The sequence below is a fragment of the Lynx canadensis genome, chromosome B2 (assembly GCF_007474595.2).
Source record: "Lynx canadensis isolate LIC74 chromosome B2, mLynCan4.pri.v2, whole genome shotgun sequence".
Taxonomy (NCBI): domain Eukaryota; kingdom Metazoa; phylum Chordata; class Mammalia; order Carnivora; family Felidae; genus Lynx; species Lynx canadensis.
Window position 1 is genome coordinate 4,246,914 of NC_044307.1, and position 24,899 is coordinate 4,271,812.

Below are 24,899 nucleotides of genomic sequence, written 5' to 3' on the forward strand. Positions count from 1 at the left end.
ACGTTCCACCGTGGCCCATGCGAGAGGCGTTCTCAAGATGTGCCCGGTGGTCCGTGTGACCCGCACACAGAGCGTGGCCACTCAACCACTGGCCGCTGACATGTTCACGGTGCATCTGTCTCAAGGCTGCAGGAAGCGGGGCAACGGTACCGATGGTTTCGAGACTCAGACATCCACAGAGTGGCATTATGCGTTTGACTCCAGTATTTACCAAGTGACCGTAGTTATTGTCCTCATTGTCCAAATTTGACCACGTTTTCTAAACTTACTAGAGCCATGGTAAAATCAAAAGGTAATGTAGTAATTTGATGCAATTTTTTTTTAACTTGAATCCAATCTTTTCAAGTTAATGGCATGGTAAGTGCTAAGGCAATTAAAACCTGAAAGCCTGCATGTGTTAGACTCAGGCAGGTTTCGCGAGGTTGTTTTGGTTTTCCTGAGATCTTACGCTCAAGGAAATGGAAAAAACTGAACCAAAATGCTTCAGACTCGGGAAACTTACTGTTTTAAATGAAAACAAATGCAGTGTTCCTTTAATAAAAAGCTGTAATCGCATCTCTCATCATTTCAATGGTCTCTACGCGACTACCACAAAAATGATATATTGCGGCTTCTTCCTAATACTGGAAAGTTGCCAAGTCTTCGAGCTAGCAAGCACCAATTCCAGGACTATATTCAAATTCTAATACACCCCAGTTAGCACTTAAAAATAATGGGCAGAGTCATTAATACGAACAGAACAGCCTGAATTGCGTGCATATTTATAAGGTCATCCCTTACCTGATCTATTGCACTTGCGTGTAACGTGACTATTTTCTTGTTTCTTTTCATAGCGAACACGCTTAATCTGAGAATCTGTCTCCTCGCAGCCCGCACTCCCAGGGGAAGCCAGTTCGCTTCGGCCGGTTACGGCACGAGTTGGCGTGGAATACTTCAAAACAAGCTCCCCTGTCGTCGGGGCCCCTCAGCGTTACTGTCCCGGGGCCCTGGGCTCAGTCGCCTGACACCCACTGTCTCTAGCCAAGGCGACACTGGAGCCCACGGGCGTCTAGGTTTTCCAGCCAAACATAACACACCACACAGGGTGAAGAGTGTTCCCTGGGCTGTCGGAGAACAGGCTGTAGGAGCCCAAGGTCATAACGTAGGAAGCCAGAGATAACTGCACAATTATCTTAAAAACTAAAATAAAAAGACAGCCCGGATGTGTCAGGCATCGGTGGAAGTTTTAGAGTCCTAAGACTCAGCTCCTAATTGTTCTGAACTGTGCACATTACCAATTCAGGAGAAAAAAACAGGAGGTGGTTGCCTTTTGAAAAAGCCACCCACGCTTCAATGACACCAACATAAGGAGCTTTCCACTGTATATTATTAGCAGCCCACTTCTCAGACTCGTAACCTGACGGGATCCACACCGACACGGCAAACTTTACTGCCCGCAAACATGTTCTGAGGGGTGTTTTAAATATCAAGATTGTTTTTAAGGGAGACACTTCGGAAATAACAGAAACGAAAGAGCCTCATGTGATAAGCAAAAACACGAAATTTTAAGACATGTTTTTCAAAAAACAGAAATTTTACTAAAACATGTGCTAAGAAACAAGTATTTGGGGATGAATATTTTTTTTTTCAACGTTTATTTATTTTTGGGACAGAGAGAGACAGAGCATGAACGGGGGAGGGGCAGAGAGAGAGGGAGACACAGAATCGGAAACAGGCTCCAGGCTCCGAGCCATCAGCCCAGAGCCTGACGCGGGGCTCGAACTCACGGACCGCGAGATCGTGACCTGGCTGAAGTCGGACGCCTAACCGACTGCGCCACCCAGGCGCCCCTGGGGATGAATATTAAATGTGATTCTGCAGAATTAGCTTCCTCAATCTTTTAAAACTGGGCCAATACTAGGAAATCAGAAACTCAAAGCAGGGTGGTAGAAAGTCAAAGGGAATCATGCGAAACTAACTGCATAAATTCTGATTTATGCCCCTAATTTTAATAGCCCCGTATAAAAGTGACACAATATGGAGTCTGTTAGCAAATGAGGACAAAGAAAAGTACTCAAAATCGTTAAATAATAATGAGTTTCATTTCCAGCCCTTAGGTTGGAAATCCTATCCACACAATAAAGGGGCAGGACCACAGAATTTTCTCCCACCCTCCAGCTTAGAGCCAGGCAGAGAGGTAGAAAAGTTCCAGGCTTCATTTCTCCTGGCCCCTCAGCTTTTTCTCACAAAGTCAGCATCCAGTCATAAAAGAATTTGCTACTACCCTGTATGCATTCAAAAGGGAAAATGACACTTTTTAAAAATGTGTCATATCTCACATGATTCACATAGGAAATCACTCTTACGACCTACAAAGTAGCTATCACAAAACATGAATGATGTGAGTCTTCACTGTAGGAATACAAATCGATTTGGATTTTAGGAACCATGAAAAGCTGGCTGGTGGCCAAATAGGACTAAAATAGGACATGGACCAAATCTTAAAGAGCATCAGTAAAATATAAGGTACAAAACTTAAGACACACTGGTATAAGTTAAAGGAATTCGTAGTAGAGTGTTTTTTGCTTTGTCCATATAATATCTTTTTTTTTTCTTTTTTCTAATACATTTTAAAAGGCAGCAAAATAGGATGCTATTTAAAATTAAATTTCTTGGGCACCTGGATGGCTCAGTCATTTAAGTGTCCGACTTTGGTTCAGGTCACGATCTCACGGTTCGTGGGTTTGAGCCCCGCATCGGGCTCTGTGCTGACAGCTTGCTCAGAGCCTGGAGCCTGCTTCAGATTCTGTGTCTCCCTCTCTCTCTGCCCCTCCCCCACTCGTGCTCTGTCTCTCTCTCTCTCAAAAATAAGATAAAACACTAGAAAATTAAAATTACATTTCTTTCCTCCGAACCAAGTCTTGGCCAGGAACAGCCAAAGGGAATAAAAAGATAAGAAGGACCACTAGAGCTCTCGAAGCAATTTAAGACGGGCAACAACTTTCTTAGTCTCTTGTAACTCTACATAATTACTAGACGAAATTCAAATTAGCAGTATGATGTTTCCCAGCATGATATAAGGTCATGGAGTTCACTAGATTGAAGAAATTCATGCTCGCAGGTTAGTGCATTAACCAAAGTGAGGAAGGAGTAAGTCTTATTAAAAGATAGGCTTAGGAGTCAATGTATACTTCCTTTAATCTTTTAGTTACAATCTTCCTTTAATTAGTAATGAGGTCAAGTGAAGAGTAAGTGATTCTAAGTACATCCTATAACTATACTAAAGCACATGCACTTATTTCATTAAAAAACAGAAACTGTGCATAGAGATAAAATCATCTGAAAGTATAGCAGCGTTAACCCCGTCAACATAATTAGGAAGCGTGGTAACAAACAAAAGATTTTCGGCAGAAGGTTTTTTTTTTTTTTTTTTTTTTAATTTTTTTTTTTTTTTCAACGTTTATTTATTTTTGGGACAGAGAGAGACAGAGCATGAACGGGGGAGGGGCAGAGAGAGAGGGAGACACAGAATCGGAAACAGGCTCCAGGCTCTGAGCCGTCAGCCCAGAGCCCGACGCGGGGCTCGAACTCACGGACCGCGAGATCGTGACCTGGCTGAAGTCGGACGCTTAACCGACTGTGCCACCCAGGCGCCCCTCGGCAGAAGGTCTTTAAAATACTACTCACCGATTCTTCGTCTTGAATCATCTGTACTAAGTTGTCCAACACAGGTGTCAGATTTCTGAAGAGTTTAAAGATATGGACAGTGGAATCAAATCATAAGCTTTCAGGAGGCTGATTGTTTTCATCATTGTCATATAAAAAAAAATCAAAGTTCTTACTTGGATTTCATATTATTAAAATTTTTGCCTAACGCCAGGTGCTGTATTGATCTGTTTTTACTGAGCCACACTATTAAGGTGGAGAGGTCAGATTCTAAACCTGGAAAGAATGAGAGTAAGCAGAGAATCAAAACACGTGTGTATAAATAAATTCTCAGCTGGAACACAATTGAGCAAAGGTGACTTTGGGTCACTTGGGTGACTTTCTCCACCGTCCCGAGGGCCCCGGGATTCTAGTTTTTTATTTTCAAAGGAACGTTCTGCTCCCTTTTCGTGTCCTATTATTTCACAGGGATCAACTCGCTCTCTGCTAAGACTTACCTAAATCTCTTACACAGTCAGTGGCTAAGTCAAGGCAGCAAGGAATGGGAAAGCAGAAGTCTCCTCTCTGCCCATGATTTTCTAAAAGAAGACCCAACATCCTGTTCGCTGGGAGGTAACTACCACTGTCTATGCAAATTTAACAGGTTCAAACTCACACGCTACTATAATTGGCAGAAATGAAGCTAAGGAAACAAGTTCCTGAGTAAATAAACAAGGACTCAATTTTATTATCACCGTGAATGCAAAAGGTTGGATCAAGATCATTATCAATGTTCTGATGACAATTTTTTTTTTAATTGTTTTATTACATGCCTGGCATTTTTGGCCGTGGTATCAACTTACGAAGACTTTGGCACAGATTTCTTCCATAGTAAATTTTGTTAGATTTAAAAGCCCTATTAATTAGTCGAGAAGTAAAATAACACTTTTGTCAAGGCGTTGTCAAGGTTGGGCTTTCTCTTTTCCCTTTACTAACTTCAAACAATATTTCCACGTCTTTTCTGGTTTCCAGCTTACCATTATCGGAGATGTCTAAGCTGGTGATATTGTGGATTTCGGCGATGCAGCCTTCTAGCACTTGTGCACCTGCGGACCTCAGCTGGAGAAACACAAACCAAACACAAGGTCAAGTAGTCACCAACTCGAGGCGTAACCCCCAAAATAAATGAACGAATGAATGAATGAATGAATGGAGATATGGTCTCAAACTTAGTTCCAAAGAAAAAGTAAAAGCTTCTCAACTCCAGAATAGCTATCATCAATGGGTAAAGAGCCAATCGCTGATCATTGCTAAGGTTTCCCACGACATAAATCTGGAAATCACTAGAAAAAGAAACAGAAAGATGGAGACCGTACTCTCTGTCAACCCACAGGAATTTTCTTCATTTCTGACATTTGGAAACCTAACTGATCCTTCTTGTACCTGAGAGACGGTTATGGTTTTGTCTGATTGTTCCAGATTTCAGGGTATAACTCCACTAAGCAGCAGCAAAACCACCAAAGGAGACAATGAAGAACACCTCTTGTTGACTGTCAACTACTTCAGGAAGGACCCGTCCCCAGTCACCCAACACAAAGGGTGTGAGGTCTACCGCAAAGTAAACAGCTGACAGGGATTAAGAAACGATTGGCATGAACTCTTTGAGCCATAGAAGAAAAACATGTTAGATTAACTTGTTAGATTACTATGGTTGGCTTACAGCAAAACTAATTTCCTTTCCTATCATTACCTAATTTATTTTAAAGAGAAAGGCAACCTATAAAACTCAATTTGCATCTTTTCGACAAAACCAAAAGCCTGTTTCTAGAGGTCAGAGTATCTTTTGTGTTCCATTTAGCAACTATTTGAGTTCCTACTACCTTGTAAAGGATGCAGATTTCCCGAGCTGTGGCCCCTCTGCTTGGCAAACTTACTATTTAATAAGGGAAAGAAGCTATCCTTTATTGGGAACCTACTATATACCAAGGGAACAGGGTGGTTTCTCTCTTGATGTAAGAAAATTAAAATTTATCTAAACTTCTATACCATAATGCAAAAATGCTACTCGTTCAGGTTTTGAGGTAAGAATTGAAAGAATCCTTTCTTCACTATTTTAGATGCTGTAGTCTTACGGTACCCGGAAACAAACCCTGCCAATTTTCCCGGCTACTTGGGTGTCAAACAGAGCTTTGCACGGACTTCGGGGATCGCCTCTTCATTCACAAGTATTTCGGTCAAGGTGTTTAAATTCAGCCTTCCCTACCTTCTACAGTGACAGCAGATTACTCTGGGGGGCCTGACGTGAACTGCAAAGGGGAGCGTCACAGACAGGCAGACCTCCCCAGGAGGCTGGTCTACACACTCCGGGGAAACCAAGACCAACCAAGTCCACAGTTGAGGGCCTTAGAACCCAGAGTGTAGAGCAACTGCCAAGGGTCAGAAGGCCCATTTCACTACCCCCGGCTGCATTCCTAGGTGCTCTCGAGCTTACCCAACTGCCCCGAGCCCATCTTTAGCACATCGGCTCTACGCTGACCCCAGCAGCAGCCTGCTACGACTCAAAGTGTGGTCCCCGGACCGGTGGGAGTCTGCAAAGTTCTTGCTACTGGTCTTAGGCAAAGTGCGGGCAGAAACTGACAAGAAATATTTTAGGAACCTTAGTAATAAGAATTTTAGGCCTGTTGCATCAACTGGTAAAACTTGAGGGCTTGTATTTTTTTGTCTTTTCACGTATCTCTTTTCGACATTAAATTTTTACGACATTGTTGCAAAAGTATCGGCTTCTGATTTTACGACATTGTTGCAAAAGTATCGGTTTCTGATAGCACGGAAACTTAAAAACAACCACCACCAGCAAGCTCTTCACCACGACGAGTTTTGAGAAGCACCACTCCAGATCACAGCGTGTTCATGCTCGAAGAAGTGAATGTATATTCAGACTGCGTCAAAGTTAAAGCAAAAAAGTACTTCAGGCAAACACTTCAAAGAAACATAATTTGATTTTCAGAGCATGAAAAAATTATGCTTTTGAGAAGATAAACATAAGTGCCTAAGTCTGCACAGTTTTATTATTTGCTGTTAGTGACGTCTCTATTGAGAAGTAAAATTTCTACAAGAAAATCTCTGCTGGTTATTATTATAAAGTATGGTAAAAATATTCCATTTACGGGTCTGGAAAATATAGGTGACACTTAAGTGCTCAATTCTGTTTACTTCTGGAACTTGACTGATAATGTTTGTAGCATACACCCGTAAAACATTTTCCAATAGTTCAAAACAATCAAATATATCACCCGACCCTAATTTATTGATTGATGAAGTACTTACACAGTGGCCAAGCTAAGGAAAGCCCAAGGAGAAAAAAATAAAAACATGTTATCGGCAGTTAGCACAACAGAGAAGCTGAAGCCTCTATCAACACACAATGTAAAGCAGCAAAAGAGAAAAACACTTCCAACTAAATTCTCCCAAAACAAAGATCAAAAATTTAAGAGTATAACTGATCTTCAGTTACCAAAAACATTTGATCGAATTCATAGGTTATTAGACGCCTAAAACTCCCCCAAAGCGAAAGCTTTCCCAAAACAGTAAAAGCTTTTCCATTACTGTAAATGAAAATCCTTTTAAATGAATTTGCATAATCAGAGGCTGTGTCTGCATGTGTGCACGTAAAACTCATTTTGAAATTACCCTCATTCGGATCCCACACACTAGCGTTATTTAAAAGAAAGCAAGATCAAAGAGGAGTAAATGGGACTGAATCACGGAATACTTTTGGAAATGTTAAAAATAAACTCAGGCTTCTTTCAAGAGAGAAGTGCCCTCTCACTCAAGGAAGGTGAACATTTCAGATATTACTCTAAGCAAACAGCTCTATCTGATACCCAAACAGCCATCGACGGGCGTAAGAGAAGCGAGGACAACTGAAATCTGGAGAGAACTTTGAATAATTCATTGCCCTTCCTCAAGATCGCTTGCCATTTAAAAAGATGCAGCAAATATTACAGATTTATATATAAAATAACCCCTCCCCGAAATTACCACTTTTTCTTCTACAGGGGGGTCTCAATGTGTCAATTAAAAAAATAATTTTTAGCCTGGGAAATCTTCTCACGTAAAACTGTGTGGAGCATAGGTTTTCTCCGAGGACAAAAAGTGGTTTGACAAGATCGGGTTCGAAATGTCCTCTCTGCTAAGCGGGGTTGGATGCCAAAAGGCAATTTAGAACCTAAAGAAGATACATCTAAATAGTCATTTCCAAGGTGCAAACAGTTGCGTGTTTCATATATGCTTCCTGCCCTGAGACACTTTCTGCTTTGCAGCCCACACACCACCCGATAGGAAACGGATCCGTGCAGGGGGTGGGGGTGGGGGGGGTGCAGGGATTGCCACACACACAGCAAACCTGCCCGTCACCTCCAAGCTGGGTGAACCGCTGTCAGCTTGGATGCCCTTGCCTCCAAAGTGTCTATTCCTTTGCGGCTGTATCCTCCTCATTACAAATGTTAGGATCTGGTGCGTGTTTTTCGAACGCATCCTCAAAGCATCTTGCCAGGAATTGTGGGATAACGTGCAGGAAAGTTTCTCCTTGGAAGAGCTAGTTCTACGCCGAGCCCTACGACTAATTCGCAGCCATCGTAATCAGCCTTCGCGTCTCCTCTGAAGTCTCGGACACTGGTCTCTCTCACTCGGAAGGAGATGCAGCTTGAAGGATTCAGGGCCAGCACTCACCCTTTCTTCTGAAGCAGGGCGATGAGGCAGTCGGATTTCTCAACACAGGCCAGAAAGACAGACCGGCTTTCAGGGAGACAGGTACGTGGGGAGAATACCTACGGAAGCCAGTTTCACTGCTGCCGTGTAAAGCGGTTCTGAAGCACCTCTTTCGGAACCGACCTTGCGCGCAATGGAACACATTTCTTTGAACATCCACACGGATGCTGAATCCTCACCCGTGGAGACTGAGTGAATGGGGGTCGGCCGCAGGTGGTCCAGAGGCGAGTCGGGCCGTCGAGGGGGACACGGTTTTGTGTCAGAAATCAGGTATGACTAGAAATTGATGAGACTAAACCCTTCTCGAAAGCTTTGAGATAGCTTTGAAGGCGACTCCAAAAAAGGTTTCAGGAAAGACAGAATATTTATAAAGCTTCTAAGTAAAACCTCTTAGAAAGGCAATACTGACCCATGCTGTAAATTCTGGCATGCAAAATAAGGCTTTGCTATAGTAATCCCCTTCCTCCCCAGATAATGGCTCACGGCCGGGCCAGGCACTGTGCCAAATACTGTCCCTGTCCCCCAAACTATTATAATCTCCATCCCACAGGTGAGAGACAAAGGCTGAATGAAAGAAGGCAAGACAAGCAGCTGAGCCAGATATCAAAGGGGACCTTTTTGAGTCCAAAGTACCCACCCTTTGTTTTGACCCTCTTTTGTCTTCCCTAACTACTTGGATTCCCTCTCTGATAGAAAAAGATTACTCCTTTTTGGTACTGATAAGACCAAATGGACTGATAACATAATTCGAGAGTAACGCCTTAAGAAACACAGATTTTTTTTTTTCTGTAGGTTGAGAAGTTATCTGTAAATGAAAGGTTAATTTCAGTACTTATTGGCTTAGTCCCCACAGAGCAAAAGGTTACAGCCTTAAGGTTTGGATTTATGTCTCCAAATGACAACGTTTGTGTCGAAGGAAAGCAACTCTGTAATTTCTAAGTACCTGAGTGCTACTTTTATTTTTAACAGCAGTAAGTAGAAATCGCCTCTCTCGTTAGAACCGATGACTGTGAAACGCCTCCTTCAGGGAAATAAATACAGAAACACCGTAGGAACCACAAGGACAACCCACGGGGAAAGGAGAGCACAACAGGGAAGGAACCCGCAGGGGTAAAATCAAAACTCACTTGCTTAAGCGGAAGTTATTCTAAGCTTCCTGTGTAGACATTTTTAAAAAACGACTCAAGTGTAGTCGACACACAGTGTTTTATACTCGTTTCAGGTATACAACATAATGGTTCTACAACTACGTGAAATGCTCACAGTAGTAAGTGTGGTCGCCATCTGATACCATACAACGTTATTACGATATCACGGACTATATTCCCTTTTCATCTGCAGAGACACTTTAAAAAAATTTTTTTAACATTTAGTTTTGAGAGACAGAGAGACAGAGAGTGGGGGAGGGGCAGAGAGAGAGGGAGACACAGAATCCGAAGCAGGCTCCAGGCTTTGAGCTGTCAGCACAGAGCCCCACGCGGGGCTCGAACTCAAGAACCATGAGATCATGACCTGAGCTGAAGTCGGATGCTCAACGGACTGAGCCAGTCAGAGGCCCCGTCTGTGTAGACACTTTTAATTCTGACTTCAAAGTTCCTCTCCTCTCTCCTCCCAATAAACTCAGCCACCATCTTACATGATGGTCATTTATTTTTCTGTAACACCCATACAAACATCACTTAAAAATTCATCAGTGCAAAGTAGCTGTTTCACAATAAAATTATTTACTTGTAAATATACAACGACTTCAAGGTATTTGATATTTGTTCTTTGCTTCCATGGCTTGGGAAGGCGGTAGCATTAGAGGCATCATCAGGGGATGATGAATTTGTTCAGTGCCCACATCAGAAACCATCCAGTATTACAGCTCGGACAGGTCTATCAGCCCCTCATCTTGAGTGAGTCATCTCTGTGGAAATGACTTCCAAGACGGCATGGTGTTAGAAGTTTCACTGCTCACCACCACAGGTGGAGAATTTATCTGATCATAAGGGAATATTAAGTGCTGGATTCTTGCATGATTTTGACTGGCATGCTAACTAACAGTAAAGGGGTCTGTGTCACTATGGCTAGAGAGGGCATGAACAGAAAACAGATACACATGTGTCATTTTTTTTAAGTTTATTCATTTATTTTGAGAGAGAGGAAGAACATGCGCAAGTTGGGGAGAGGCAGAGAGAGAGAGAGAGAGAGAGAGAGAGAGAGAGAGAGAGAGAAAATCCCAAGCAGGCTCAACACTGTCAGCACAGAGCCCGATGTGATGCTCGAACTCACAAACATGGTCTGAAGTGCATAATTTTAAGCTTCCAAGTTGGTGAAAAACTTTTTCTGAGAGCACTACATAAACCCTGAAGTACTAAATAATTAAAGGGTAGCTACGAATGTCAAACTGCCAAGCATTCTACGCACATAATACCATAACCCCTAACGCCTTTACAGGACAGATTTACTAGACCACGGAGAGGAGTAAGGTGAAATATCGTTAGATTCGGACACCTGTCTGTAAGAAGAAAAATGTGGTAAGACACCTTAATTTAGAAAAATACTTTTGTGCTTCACCAATTTCCACGAGCAGCACTATAACATGACTTTATCAAAATGGCCACCAGGACTGTGATTCAAGGATTAAGACAGTGGGAGATCGTGGTACCACGGTAGTTTTAAGGGCTCCCATCTCAGCACTGCTGCTGTTATCATATAATCCGTAAACGAGTGGCCAAAATGAAGTTGTAATTGTCATCACCATAATGGCCAGCCCTACCATCAGAGAGCAATCACTTGATCTGGATTCCTGGCTTAATAAGAGGAAACTTATAAAGGGAAAAGTCTACTAGCCATTTGGTAGAACCATTTAAAATCGCCAAGAGTCTGCCATTTTTGACCTACAAAAATGTTGATTTTACGTGGTTCACCAAATACAACCGTCTTTGAAAGTTATTCCCGGTGCGATTACAATGGAGTTTACAGAACGAGCTACAGAGCAAGGTGTGTTCTTTGGGCATATGGTACCGAACAACTTATTCGAGAAGATGTCTAATCATACGTAATGTTCTAATAATTACCTATGTAATTAACAAGAATCGGGCAGGCATACTTTCATTATGATTCTGCCATTAGTAAACTGGATTATTTCGGCTTCTTTAGACCTCAGTTTCTTCATCTTGAAGTATGGGAACCAGATGATCATTTACGTCCATTCCAGTTTTGATCAGATAATTAAATGGAAGATGGCATATTGATAGCAATCACTGTATTTAATCAGGATAGTAAAACGTTTGGGTCATTGCTAATTTAGTAGTGTGAGCTAACAGAGCAATTAAGGTGACACCCACTGGCTTTTTTTGTCTTTTGATAGCGTAGCCCTACCTATCTCTGTTCTTCTCCACCCCCCTCCCCCATACAAAAATTTTTATTACTGCCACGTCCCTTAAGAAAGTACTGGTGAACAATGAATTCATACCACCAGACTTGGTTTCTATTATATAGTCTGTCTTTATAAATATAAGAACACCGATTTACACATTAAAATTTGACGATGCAGGTTTTTAGGGGTTTTGTGGGATTTTTTTGTTTTTTCTGGCTTTTCTTTTTTCCCAAACAAAATGACTAGTAAATTGCACACAGTTGGTGTCCACACCAGTTCAGAATTAGGAAAAAAAAAAATCCTGCACTAACAATTTTCCTGGTATCATTTCATCCTTGCCAGTTTCTAGACTTTTCAGAGAGGTACAGCATGCTCTGCAACATTCAGCGTTGGCTTGGCACCTGGCATTTTGTTAGGAGCTGAGGGAAACACAAAATGGACAGGACGCAGGAGTATCCTCGGGAAGCGATAGCCTCGCTGGGAGAGCACGCACGCGCTAACTGAACAGTTATGCAGGACGCCATATGGGTCAGCGTCCAAAGGCACGTCACCATCATTAAACAGCAGACGATCAGAAGAGAACAAGATCACGAAGGGCTGAAGCATTCAGGGGAGAAATTCAACAGACAGATAAACGACAAGCGCAAACAACCCACGTATGTCCCAGATGCCCCAGGAAGCACTTTGCAAAGAAGGGCTCCTTTGAACCCCATAACAAGCCACTGGAAGAGGCACTGATGTTTGTCTCCATTTTGCGGACGCAGACACTGAGGTTTCACGCTATCATCTAACTCATCCGGGACCGCAGAGCTAGTAAAGGCCAAACTCTGATCGAACCCTAGGAGACTGATGCAGGCATAAAGGAGACTGGATTTGAGCTAGATCCTCAGAGAGGGAGGCCTCGGGGAAGAAGAGGCACACGGCACGCCAGAAGGAGAGAACAGTGGGCCCAGAACAGGAGCGAAGGGACCTCACCTCCAGCCCAGACAAGAAGAAACCAAGTCTGATGTGCTGGGTCAAGTTGGGCCCCAAAGGGACCACACAGTTTGTACCTGGGCATTTTCTTACTGATCTCCGCACAAACTAAGAGTCTCAAGACTGAAAACGCTCAGGCACTCTCCAAAATGCAGAGGCTTTTAGTCGCAATTCGTCTTTGTGTTCTTTGATAGGAAGTGTTTGGAACTCCTGTAATAACTGTCCTGTTTTAAGTCAAGATATTAAGAAATAAAAATAACACGACAGCCGTTCTCTTGGACAATCTCTGAGTCCAAGTTACATTACACGCGTCTGTCCCTTGCAAGGGATGTCGTATGTTACATTTTTCATAACGGTAAAGCTAGTTTATGGCTTTTGTATCTCAAGGCTTCGTCATAAAATACTTAAGCAACTGGCCCTAATAATACATAAAAAACAAACAAAAGACAACCGAGTCGTTAAAAACACACTTGAACGCTTTCTGAATGGTGTTCCGCGGCTGTTTGTAAATAAAACTTGCAAAATACAAAACATCGGAAACATCTATAACGTGTGTTCCTCTGCTTCACTTACACCTTCAGGAATCACAGTATCGCACTTTCTCCGGGAAAAAGACAAAGCCAATTTTGAGGCCATTATAATCTCTTTCCAGTGCAGTCTAAACGGGCTCTTACCTCACAGTTGCTGAGATCAAGGGAGACCCCCTTCAAGTTATGATTGGAAGCCAGGCCCAACAACAGTGCTCTGAGGGGAGAAAACACGAAAACACACGTTAGACACGAGTTAGACACGGTTTGCACCAAAATATGTACACGTGCCGAATAAGGCCCAGAGAAGGGGGGACACATTTCTGAGTCACAGGCGAAACGCCAAGCACCGAGCACCATCTCAGTTTTGAAAAGGCCGACTGTTGGGGCGCCCGGGTGGCTCAGTCGGTTGAGCGTCCGGCTTCGGCTCAGGTCATGATCTCGCAGTCCGTGAGTTCGAGCCCCGCGTCGGGCTCTGTGCTGACGGCTCAGAGCCTGGAGCCTGTTTCGGACTCTGTGTCTCCCTCTCTCTGACCCTCCCCCACTCATGCTCTGTCTCTCTCTGTCTCAGAAATAAACATTAAAAAAATTAAAAAAAAAAAAAAAAAAAAAAAAAAGGCCGACTGCACATCTGCCTCCCAAGCCCAGGGAGGAAACGGTGCTGTAACGTTCTTCCTTGGGACGCGGTGCGGGCCCGTTACGAATACGAGTCCGGCAGGCCCACCATCCCTATGCACGTACGCCCACGGTACACCTAATTGCACACTGAAGTTAAACTGTGTTCATCACAGATCAATTCCCACCTGCATCTGCTTGAGAACACCTTTAGTATTGTTTAGAAAATTATTAGGCAATTGTTAGTAGAGTAGGAAAGCACCTGCTGATTTGTCCCTAAGGGAGAGGTTATGAGGGAGTTAAGCTCCACGGTATCCAGGGTGGGAAATTACCGTCTGTAGAGAGGAGTTTTATTCTAAGCACCTACAGCAGGAGGTGAGAAGAGCACTGGACATGAGGCACAGGTCTGGGGAGGGCCCAGGATCCTGCCTGTCTGTCTGGCTACGACTAGCTGGTCTCGGGGCAAACCACAGGGGCGCTGTGAAAAGGGATTTATCCGTCCGCACGCTCAGGAGGCCGGACGAATCACGCAGATCTCGTCTCTAAGAGAATGCACCGGCCCTACTCTCACAAGTCAGTCCTACAACATCGAACAGGCCTGATGCAAAAACTTCCCACGTGCACACACATCCATAAGTCGCCCTGAAGGGACACAAGGCCTCAACCTGGCCCTGGGGGACACACAGGTGAGGCCCAGAGGCCTCTCGCTCTCCAGCAAGGGAAACGGGCAGGTGTGCACATCACTGTAAGAGGCAGACAGGAGAAAGCGACAGTGGGTGGGACCAAGACATTTGCTGTTCTCAATGTTCCCTGTTCTCAATGTTCCTGTTCTCAATGTTCCCAGGAAAAGGACCTCCACCCGGTATGCTCCAAAAATACCCCGGGGCACGAGCCAGGTGGGAAGGCACCTCTTTCACCCCAGCCTCTGCGATCCCCTCTCTGGTGACCCTCTGGCCTCATCCACCGAGCAATGCTACCGCAGTGCATGGAACCCACCGGTTCAGCAGCTTCCGGTGAGAACAGCCCATCAGGAAGGAGGCTGGAGGGGAGCACCTTTCTTCTCCTCCCCTGATGCCAGTTGACCAGCCCCTTGTTCTAAACACGGGCCGACGAGAGGGGCTGGGCAGATATCTGCACGCATGTTCCTGGTCGATTATTAAATAGCCTCTCTTTCCCTAAAAAGTGCCTTCCCCTCTTTTCTTCTTGGGGGTGGTATTGAGCAGCTGAAGGCACTTGGGACCTAGAACCACATGGCCCGTCCAGAGGTCCTGCCTCTGTACTGACAGTGGGGTGGCTTTAAGGACATCACAGGTCCCTCCCTGTCCTCTCCTGTCTCAGGTGCGCATCAGCAAAATGGGAGCGTCAGCCTATTACCAAAGAGGTCCCTTTGAGTTCTACCGTTTGTGAAGTTTCTAGAACCTAGCCACGTATTTGAACACTATGGTTTTACAATGCTTAGATGGAAGGGAGATTCTTCCTACTTTTCCCGTATGTAGATTAAGGCCAAGGAACCAATGATACGCTTTAAGATACTTAACTACAGTACAAAAGGCCCGTGATGAGGACGTAATGGCTCCCGAGACTGGTAAATATAAACCAGCAACAGCAACTGCCCTCAGTTGAACAAAACCAAACTCAACAATGAACGGCAAAGCCCAGCACGCACTGGGGAAAACCTTACAGCGGGAAGTGTGATTACTTTTAACCCAGGGATGGAAAAACCGCCTTAACCGTTATCGTCTTCAATCCTCCATCGTTAGTGCAACACTGGCTAAGACAGGAATCTGTATTTAACCTCACCCGCCCTGGAGATGAGGTGCTAGTTATGAGTTCTCAGGGGCACACATAATGGGTTTATTAGAAGTCCACAGTCAGGGAGATGGGAGAAGGGCACGATGTGGTGCGGGGTGAAGAAGGGCACAGACACACGGGGACCAGGGGGAGGAAAGCGCAAGCGCGAGCGGTAAATAGGAACTCGGGCCTCGCTCTGAGCGAGGAGCGTGCTTGGGGTGCACGTGAACCTCGCTATTCTGAAGATTTTAGCAAACGCGAGGAAGGGCGCCCCCACGTTCCTTATCGAAGGCCCCAAGTGCTTCACCGTGGCTGACCAGTCTGCAAGCGAGGGCGCAACTAGGACATAAGCAGTCCTATTCTGGGTGTCGCTTCTGAAGAACCCCCAAATGGTGGGACCCGCCTGCAGAATACTGTTCTGTCCCAACTGGGAGGGCTTCTCTCAGAAAACGGTGCGTCCCTGTAGCATAGCCTCTTAGGGCTGCTGACCCCCGGTCCTTCAACACACCAGGGTCTCCGTCCCCCGCTCCTGGCACAGTGGACCGAGGCGGGGACAGGAACGTACGGAGCCGGTGGCAACAGGGGGCTCTGCGATGCGCCTCCCAGAACCCCCTCTGCGGTCACTTCTCAGGGGTGGCCTTGACTGAAGACAAGTGCCTCACCCGGGGCCACGTCTCCTTCCAGACGTAGACTACCCCAAGGCTGGTCAGCACGGGAACAGAAAGGCCCGGCCTGTGTCTCCTACGTGCTATGTTCCATCCCGAAGTCGGCTCCTCTGGAAACCCGACCTGCGACCGTGACAGGTCGGGGCAAATTACTGGGCAAATTACTGGGCTTCCTGGGCCTCTGCTTCCTCAGCAGCAAACCAGGAATCGGAACACCGTCTCCCTAGTGCCATCGACACTGCAGGTGCCGGCCCACATTCAAGCAGCCGGTTCAGGATCTAGTTCAGGGTCACGCTCTGCAAGCTCTCTGCCATCCCGCCCCCTCACAGGGAACCCCGAACACCTCGGTTGTATCTTTCCCAGTGTCAGCATCACATTAAATGTATGTACAGAATTTTGCCTACAGTATCTTCAGCCACGAAGCCTTTTCCCTCACACGGAAATTTTCAGCAGTAAAACACAGAGTGGACGAGGCTACCGACAGAACACGATTAAATGCTCACATAAATAACAACAGGTCACAAGATTTAACAATTACAAATTAACGTTGAAGTATAATATTTAGAAGTCTCTACAACAAACGGTATAGGAAATCCGTGGCTGTGGTGTGGAATATTCTATAAAATCAATTACACTAATCAACAAAGAGCTACTCTGTATTTCACAGGGATCAAGAACACGGAAAGAACGAGAATACTGTGCACCTGTCACCAAAACGGTTTTGAATAAGCGGTTCTCCAGTTGGTACACTGCGGGCAAGGATCACGACCGGATTCACTTTCTATCCAGTGCCCTCCTTGCATCTGGGACACTGTGAATGCTCCATAAATAGCAGTGGAATGAATATGTAAATGAGTGTGAGTAAAGTATAATGGTTCCCCCTTTAGAATATTGATCGTGCTAGTTTTGTTAATATCCACACAAAGAGCCTCATCGTGAGACTTTTTTGGCTTACATTTATGGACCTCTAATATATTAATTCAATGTGGAAAAAAAAAGGCCTGCCATACTGTCGGTTTTTTGTCTTTGCACTTGCCTAGATCTACTGTTCTTAGGGGCATCCCTTGTTTGAGTCTTAAGGTGCCATGTAAGATCCCACAACCAGGACTCTCATACCTCTCAAAAAGAAAAAGAAAAAGGGCACCTTATGACTTAAAGATTAATTTTCTAGTAAGATGAATAGCAGACATCAATCGTAACATCTCATACAAATGACAAGGGAAGAATTAAATGCTCATTGACACGCCGGCTGGGGAAAGGAGAAATCTGTGCGTGCACTTGAGCATATGTGACAATGTACGTACTCGTAACTACTTGAAAATCTGTTCTTTAGGCTCAAAGAGAATTTGATTTCATAGCCCTTTTCCTTAATTGCTGGCAATGCAGAACAGAGATTTCAAGGATGTCAAATTAGCCTCGAACCCTATTTTACCTCAAGAGTTTAACTTCACCACCAGGCCCCCCACGAGGGTATTACCCATAACCTAAGATGGCCGCTAAGTAAAAACATGAAACAGACAGCCTATACCGACCTGGGTAATTCAGGAACCACAGCACCTAAAACCTGACTCTGTTGCATACACACTGTGTATAGAGGTTACTATGGTTAGTAGAGATATGTAGAATATTAACTGAAACACATATATACACACATGAATATACATCAAACGGGCCCAACAGAGGTTAATATAAAGGCAGTGGTACCTGGGAACACAACTTGTAAGAAAGTCACTGACAACTGCCAAGGTCACAAACCAAGGGAAGATTTTTTTTTTTTCATAGAAGATGCAAATAATATCAACAGTGCACGAGGTAGGCAAAAAGAATGTAATTTCTTTTTGTGCCCCGAAGTGAAAAAGGGATTTTCATCTGCCTTGTCTGTCTTAGGATTTTGTGTCTTCTTCCCTTCCCTCAAGCACATTCATAATAACAAACAACTTGAAACACTATGGGATGGGGGAAAAAAGAGAGAGAGAGAGGAAAACAAACCACGAGAGATGCTTAACTATAGGGAACAAAGTGAGGGTTGGTGGAGGGAGGCGGGTGGGGGATGGGCTGGATGGGCACCTGTGATGAGCACTGGGTGTTGTACGTAAGGATGACTCACTGAATTCTACTCCTGAACCCAATACTGCATGGTATGCCCACTGACTAGGATTTAAATAAAAACCTGAAAAGGAAAAAAAAAAAAAAAACCCAAAAGCCAAAAACCAAGAGGTGTGGAGAACATGAACTAAGCACTCACTTTAAGGGCTCAGGAGACAGTTTGGTGCCAGAAAGGTTCAGCTGCATCAGAGACAAGGAGCTACTAAAAAACTGCTTGAAGGAGGGGGGCACTTCTTTTCCTTTCCTGAAAAACAAAACGGGAGGGTCACAGGAGCAGGGATGCTTCCGGCCCGGTACCCCGCTTCCGGCTTGGCGAAATTCCCCGTTGGTTATTCGGCCTCTGTGAAATAACCTGGGAATCCATTATATTTTCGGGAGAAAATCAAAGGTAAGAAGAAACAAAATGTCTCAAAGCCAAACAAAGCCAACACCATCAAAGGAGTGATGTCAGAGAAGCTAAGACATTTCATAAAGTCCTTAAAGCTACCGCTATATTCTTTGTAGCCAATGGGCTCATTGTGTTTTACCCACAGATCTCCACTTGTACAAATTCCAACACATTCATCTGGGGATGGCTATACTCGTTGTTCATACTTGCTTCCAAGTTCATTGTTGAGAAGTACCTTCTAAAAGAGTTTATACTGTGGACGCCTGGGTGGCTCAGTCGGTTAAGCGTTTGACTTCGGCTCAGGTCATGACCTCACAGTTTGTGAGTTCGAGCCCCGCATCGGGCTCTGTGCTGACCACTCAGAGCCTGGAGCCTGCTTCGGATTCTGTGCCTCTGTCGCTCTCTGCCCCTCCCCGGCTCACACTCTTCTCTTTCTCTCTCTCTCAAAAATAAATATTAAAAAAAATATTTAAAGAGTTTGTACTCTATTAAGGGACAGTGCCCGTCCACATAAGAGCAGCAGTTATCAGACAGTTCTCACAGGCAGACTGGGGTCACCGAGAACATCAGACTACCATGAGAAAAGACACAAAAACTTGCACTTTTAAGGCTCATATTCGTAGATGATGGTTTAAGGTCACCTTCCTTCACGCACAACACGCATCCCTCATCCCTCCATTTCCACCTCGCTACAACCTTCTCTGAGAGGAAGGCAGTCCTAGGTAACAGTGATGGAGGTACAAACCCATACCGGTGAGAAAAGACAGCTCTGGAGAGGTTGAGCACAGCTAAATATTGAAGGCAGCCTCGGAGAAGAGCTGTACAGACCTGAAAAAGAAAGAAGGCACTCTTAGTTCCAAGTATTCCTAGATCTAGAGGAATATTTTGTTAGAGAGAAAGCCCTCCGTATCCCACCCAAATGGCTGTTCTGAGACCGCCAGAGCAATATCAAAAAATATTACCATGTCCAGGGAACATTCGGTATTGGATAAATCCAGGTGAGCAATGGCATTTGGCTGGGCCAAAAAATTGTACATGGACTTGAAATAAAAACAAAACAAAACAAAAAAAACCACATTAGGATCTGGAAACACACACACACAGTCAATATTTTAAAATGAAGTTGCCCAAATCCTCCCGTATTCATTCTCTACTCTTCCCAAGAGGATTAGCAGAATTTAATGTCATTCCATTGCCTTCCCTGAGAGCAGTATTGCCAAGAATATTTAAAATAAAATTATGTTTGGGGCGCCTGGGTGGCTCAGTCGGTTGGGCGGCCGACTTCAGCTCTGGTCCTGATCTCACAGCTTGTGAGTTCGAGCCCCGTGTCGGGCTCTGTGCTGACAGCTCGGAGTCTGGGGCCTGCTTCCCATTCTGTGTCTCCCTCTCTCTCTGCCCCTCCCCTGCTCACGCTCTGTGTCTCTCTCTCAAAAGTAGATAAACACAAAAAAAAAAACCCCACTTTTTTTAAATAAAATTACGTTTGAGTTTAAAAAAAAAAAGGCCAAAGGAACTCTTGGCCACCAACCCCCTTTTTGTTACACATGACTTAGTTTTCCTGATTAGCTCCATTTTCATCATTTTGGAGCGATGCTAATTAATTTTAACTGCTGAGATTAAAACATCACCTGCATAGCACTCGCCCTATCAAAATGCTAATCACTTTTGAAAGTGTTCAAAGATCCACCAACTTCAGTTTGCACGCTAAGATGGTCTCAGGCTGTACTCTCTTCTGTCCAACACCGTGATTTTTCTATCCTTAGTTACTTCCAAAATCTAACAAGAAAGGGTCTGACGGCACTATTCGCTTAGGTTTAATCTCACATAGAGCTAAGACACGTCACCATTCAAGGGGTCACGGTGCCTAAAGTCTCTCCTTATTCCTGTGCAAGACCATCAAACAAGTTTAAGAGCGCTGTTCTTCTCTAATCGCCCCGTGTTGAGTAGAAACTTCCAGAGTCCACGATAACCAACCGAGTCCAAGCTCCCAACACCAGGCAAATAGCTAACGGTCCTGTGCCTCACTGGATGTCACCAGGTCCTTGCAAAAACAAACAAGCTTACGCTGAGATGCCCTCGTCCTTAGCAAAGACTCACAGTGCAGCAGCTTGGCCCTATGATGCCTGAGAAAACTCCTCTCTACCAAGGAACTCAGAAAAGCATATGATTAGCCTGTAAGTACTTTCACTACACACACACACACACACACACACACACACACACACACACAGCAGACTGTATTATGAGAAGTTCTGATTCAGAAAAATAATTTGCTCTCGCTTCCCTAAAGATCTCTGCTTCTCTCAGGCTCTGCCTGTGGTTTTACTCCCGGCCACCAGCTGGGGGAGCTCTAATCACCCTCCATTGGTGACAAGACCCTACTTGGCCGACACTCGTCCAAAGAGGCAGGTCCTGCTAGGCTGCTGGCCCTGAAGGCACGGGGCTGGGTAAGCCCCTCCCTGCACCTGCTGCAGGGATCCCAGAACATCAGCCTGTCTAGGGCTGAGGCCCACTCACCCAGGCCTCATCATTCTACTTCTTCCCCAGAGGCAAGCTGGGGGACAAGACCCACTCCTGGCCAGAGAAAAAGTCCTGAGCTACTTTGCTCTCTTGAGTGACTACTAATGCCCCTATGTTAGCAGAGTCTTATTATTTAATCTTCAGACTCTCTTTTATTACTCTCTCTAGTCCTCTACTTTGTCACTGTAATGTGTTAGTGGTTTCACACTGGACTCCTTGTTTCATCTTGGGAAGGAGCACATTTACGAATCATCACTGAAGGTGACAACTAAAATGGGGCAACGCATGGAAAAAGCCGTGGCCCCTCAGGGGAGGCGGCTGGGTGGCTCAGCTGGTTAAGCGTCTGGCTTCAGCTGCGGTCGTGATCTCACGGTTCATGAGTTCAAGCCCCCGCGCTGGGCTCGCTGCTGTCAGCCCAGAGCCTGCCTCGGACCCTCTGTCCCCGTCTCTCTCTGTCCCTCCCCGGCTCACACTCTCAAAAATAAACAAACATTAAAAAAAAAAAAAAGTCACAGCATCCCAGGAAACAGAATCACTTAAAATGATTTCGAGTATCAGGCAGAGGGGAAAAAAGTCCTACAAAAAGGACAGTGGCAATCTTCCTTGCCTTACAGGGAAAGCCACACACGAGAGACGTAAGAAGGCACGCTCCAACTTCCTTAAAGAGTGGCCCCAATTTATTGTCGACTATCCACTCACCCTACTATGTTTGTGGAATATAGGAGAGGACTTTATGCCCATATCCTCCTCCAACTAACTATTAAAAAATTCACCTGTCTCAACAGTATTATCTAATGACAAAATCATTCAGTTTACATTTCCAATCTCTCTTATCAACTTTCACAGGCGCAATAATGGTTCAAATGAAGAGAAAAAAGGTCTGTCAGAAAAAGTATATCCAAAAAGAATTCGTAGTTCAGCAACATTAAGTGAAGGGGGTAAAAATACCTATGTGTTAGACTACATTTAATTAAGGAAGGCTCTGGAATTTTTCTCTAAAACAGCTCATAAGCTCATAACTAAATGATGTGAAAGTGTTATAAGGGGAGATGAGGAAAGCCATGTTTGGAAATTATTCCAGGCTTATGGAATACAGCGTCTTTGAACCTGCCCGTGGGGAAGGAAAACCTACCGAGAGGTCATCTCCGCGGAGGACGTTCCCTGAGAGGTCGAGATGGGTAAGGGTGGTGGCGGTCAACGGGTTGGCACTGAGGAACTGAGAAAGGCTATTCACCCCTGCAACATGGAGAAGATCCAGGCTCAATATCCATTCCAGGGAACACAATGAGGTTTGGGAGTTTCTATACATGACCCAGCAGCCACATGAAATGGCAGGACTGAGGTTACCCACAGGTACCATCCCCAAAAGGTAGGAGTATCTTCTTTTGACGTCCCCTCAGAAAGAACAGGTTATTCACAGACACAGCCCTCTCACCGAGTAGGGGAAAGAGACAGAATTGGCTTCGTTCAGCTCTTCTTCTGATGTGGACGGGAAGGATTTGACTTCGAAGTCTTAATATGATGCACACAAGTCTGACTGGTCATTTCTATCTTTCTCTTAATTCTGCTAGGTGTTCCTGACTTAGCGCACGGGATTTAAGCGAGGTGGGTACATATTTCGGCACTTCAGCCTATTTAAAGTACTTAGAAGCTGGGAGGGAGGAGCCAAGATGGCGGAACAGCATGGAAGTTTTTTGTGTGTCTCGAGTCCATGAAATACAGCCAGACCAACACTAAACCATCCTACACTCCTAGAAAACTGACTGGAGGATCAACACAACAATCGGCACAACCTGAACCACAGAATTCAGCAGGTACGCGGCACGGAGAAGTGACCTTGGGGAGAGAGAAGGCGCAGGAAGGGAGGTGCTTTTGTGAGTGGAGAGAGGATGGAGACTGGGAGAGGGAGAATACGGGAAAAGCCCCCCTCCCCAAAAGCCGCTGGAGAGAAAGTGGAAAATTGGAAACAGCTGCAGGGACTAAACTAAAGTACTTAGAAGCTAACACTGGATGTAGATCACTGGTCTACCTAATATATCGTATACGTACTCAGCGCAAAATTCAGAGGGAAATGAATTTTTACAAAGAGCGAAAAAAAAATGATCTGTATACAATGTAGGAAAGAAGCGGAAAGAAAAATGGATAATTAACACTCCATACACTGTTTACACATGAAACGTAAATGGCTCAAGGCAAAGTCAACTGAGCTGAACCGGACGGGTGTTACCAACCTCCAAAAACAAAGAATAAATACACAAGGAGGGCAAGAATGTTCCGTGAGGACACAGCCACGTTCTTTTCTGTGTGGGTAACAGTCATGGCCTGTTGGTCAAGGCCTTGCAGTAGGCAGCTCTTCATCAGGCCGCTTCTCTCCAAGAGGGAAGAGAGGCTCTAGGAGGTTCCCACTGCATACAAAATGGGGGCCCAGACAGTCTGGTGGCTCACTGGGCTTCAAAGAGGTCAACACACACATCAGCACTGATGCTCATTCTCAAGGTAACGGGGACACGGGATACGGCAAAGCTCCTCGCGTTTCTACAGTTCACGGTTCCAATCTATGTATTTTGGAAATATGGCTATTTCTAAATTGGATGCACATTTGTAATTCTTTTTCCAGTAACATTCTCCTTGAAAACCCCAGCCTGTCTTAACCACCCTACAGGGAGACAGGGAAGGGGGTGTTCGTCCACCTCGCACAGAGTCTTCCTCAGGAGAAAGGACGAGGGTGGGGTCTTCCAACGACAGCCAGAACTGGTCACAGCGGCAGGCTGCAGCCAGGCGCTCCAAGAAAGAAACAGAGGGTTCCAAATACCCGGAGCAGTCCTCTGCTCTAACTTTAGAATGCCTGGTGTATCGTACTGATGAAGGGGTTATTATCTTCTCTTTTGGGTAAGACCAGGTAGTTACAAGAACCCACTGCAGGACGTGCCTGATAAAGGCGAGTGAGCCACTTCTCAAGGGTGAGGGTGCACTTGGGTACGCAGACGGAGAAGACGCAGAGGTGTGGAGGGAAAACATCCTAGTTAAGTCCTGGGGGCAGGGGAGAAATTCTTGGCGGTCAATTCAACATTTAGCACTCATAAAATGTTTATAACTGCTGGGGATTGGGAAATAAACATAAATAAGATCCATTCGTTACCCTCAAAAACTTCCAAAGACCATCAAGAAGGAAAAGGAATAAATTCCAGCATGAAACATCAGACTACACAAGAAATACCTATTCACTGCCACAGAACTTTATCGAAAGCCTACTGCCGACCAGGCATGGGCTCTGGAGGCCCAGGGGGTCCTATCTTACCCTCTAGAAGCCAGTGCGGTGGGAGACACAGTCAAGTAATCACAATCCGGTGAGGTCAGTACCATCAAAGAGGTTAAGAAACAGGTGCAGGGCAATGAAGAAGCTGGAGATTTGATGAATTACGCGAGATAAAAGGAACTTGTAATGGACTCTAGAAGGTGAATTTCTGAAGGTAACGCCTACGATTCTTTAAATGACCAACTTCCTTCAGTCTGCACTATTCCGCAGCGTTAGCGTACCTCGCAACGGCGTAACC

The 24,899-nt window shown here is 44.9% G+C and overlaps 1 protein-coding gene across 5 annotated transcripts in view; it reads right to left on the reverse strand.

Moving 5' to 3' along the window:
* The window catches only part of CARMIL1 (capping protein regulator and myosin 1 linker 1), a 313,422-nt gene that overhangs the window by 106,664 nt on the left and 181,859 nt on the right, over positions 1 to 24,899 (reverse strand). For all 5 annotated transcript variants that reach the window (XM_030314690.1, XM_032593106.1, XM_032593105.1 and 2 more), the window contains 8 exons: positions 22,478 to 22,581; positions 19,788 to 19,865; positions 19,577 to 19,653; positions 18,577 to 18,681; positions 13,408 to 13,477; positions 4,662 to 4,743; positions 3,822 to 3,921; positions 3,667 to 3,721 (listed from right to left, as the gene is read on the reverse strand). In XM_030314690.1, the coding sequence (XP_030170550.1) occupies positions 3,667 to 3,721; positions 3,822 to 3,921; positions 4,662 to 4,743; positions 13,408 to 13,477; positions 18,577 to 18,681; positions 19,577 to 19,653; positions 19,788 to 19,865; positions 22,478 to 22,581 (671 nt within the window). The remainder of the gene's footprint in view (positions 1 to 3,666; positions 3,722 to 3,821; positions 3,922 to 4,661; positions 4,744 to 13,407; positions 13,478 to 18,576; positions 18,682 to 19,576; positions 19,654 to 19,787; positions 19,866 to 22,477; positions 22,582 to 24,899) is intronic.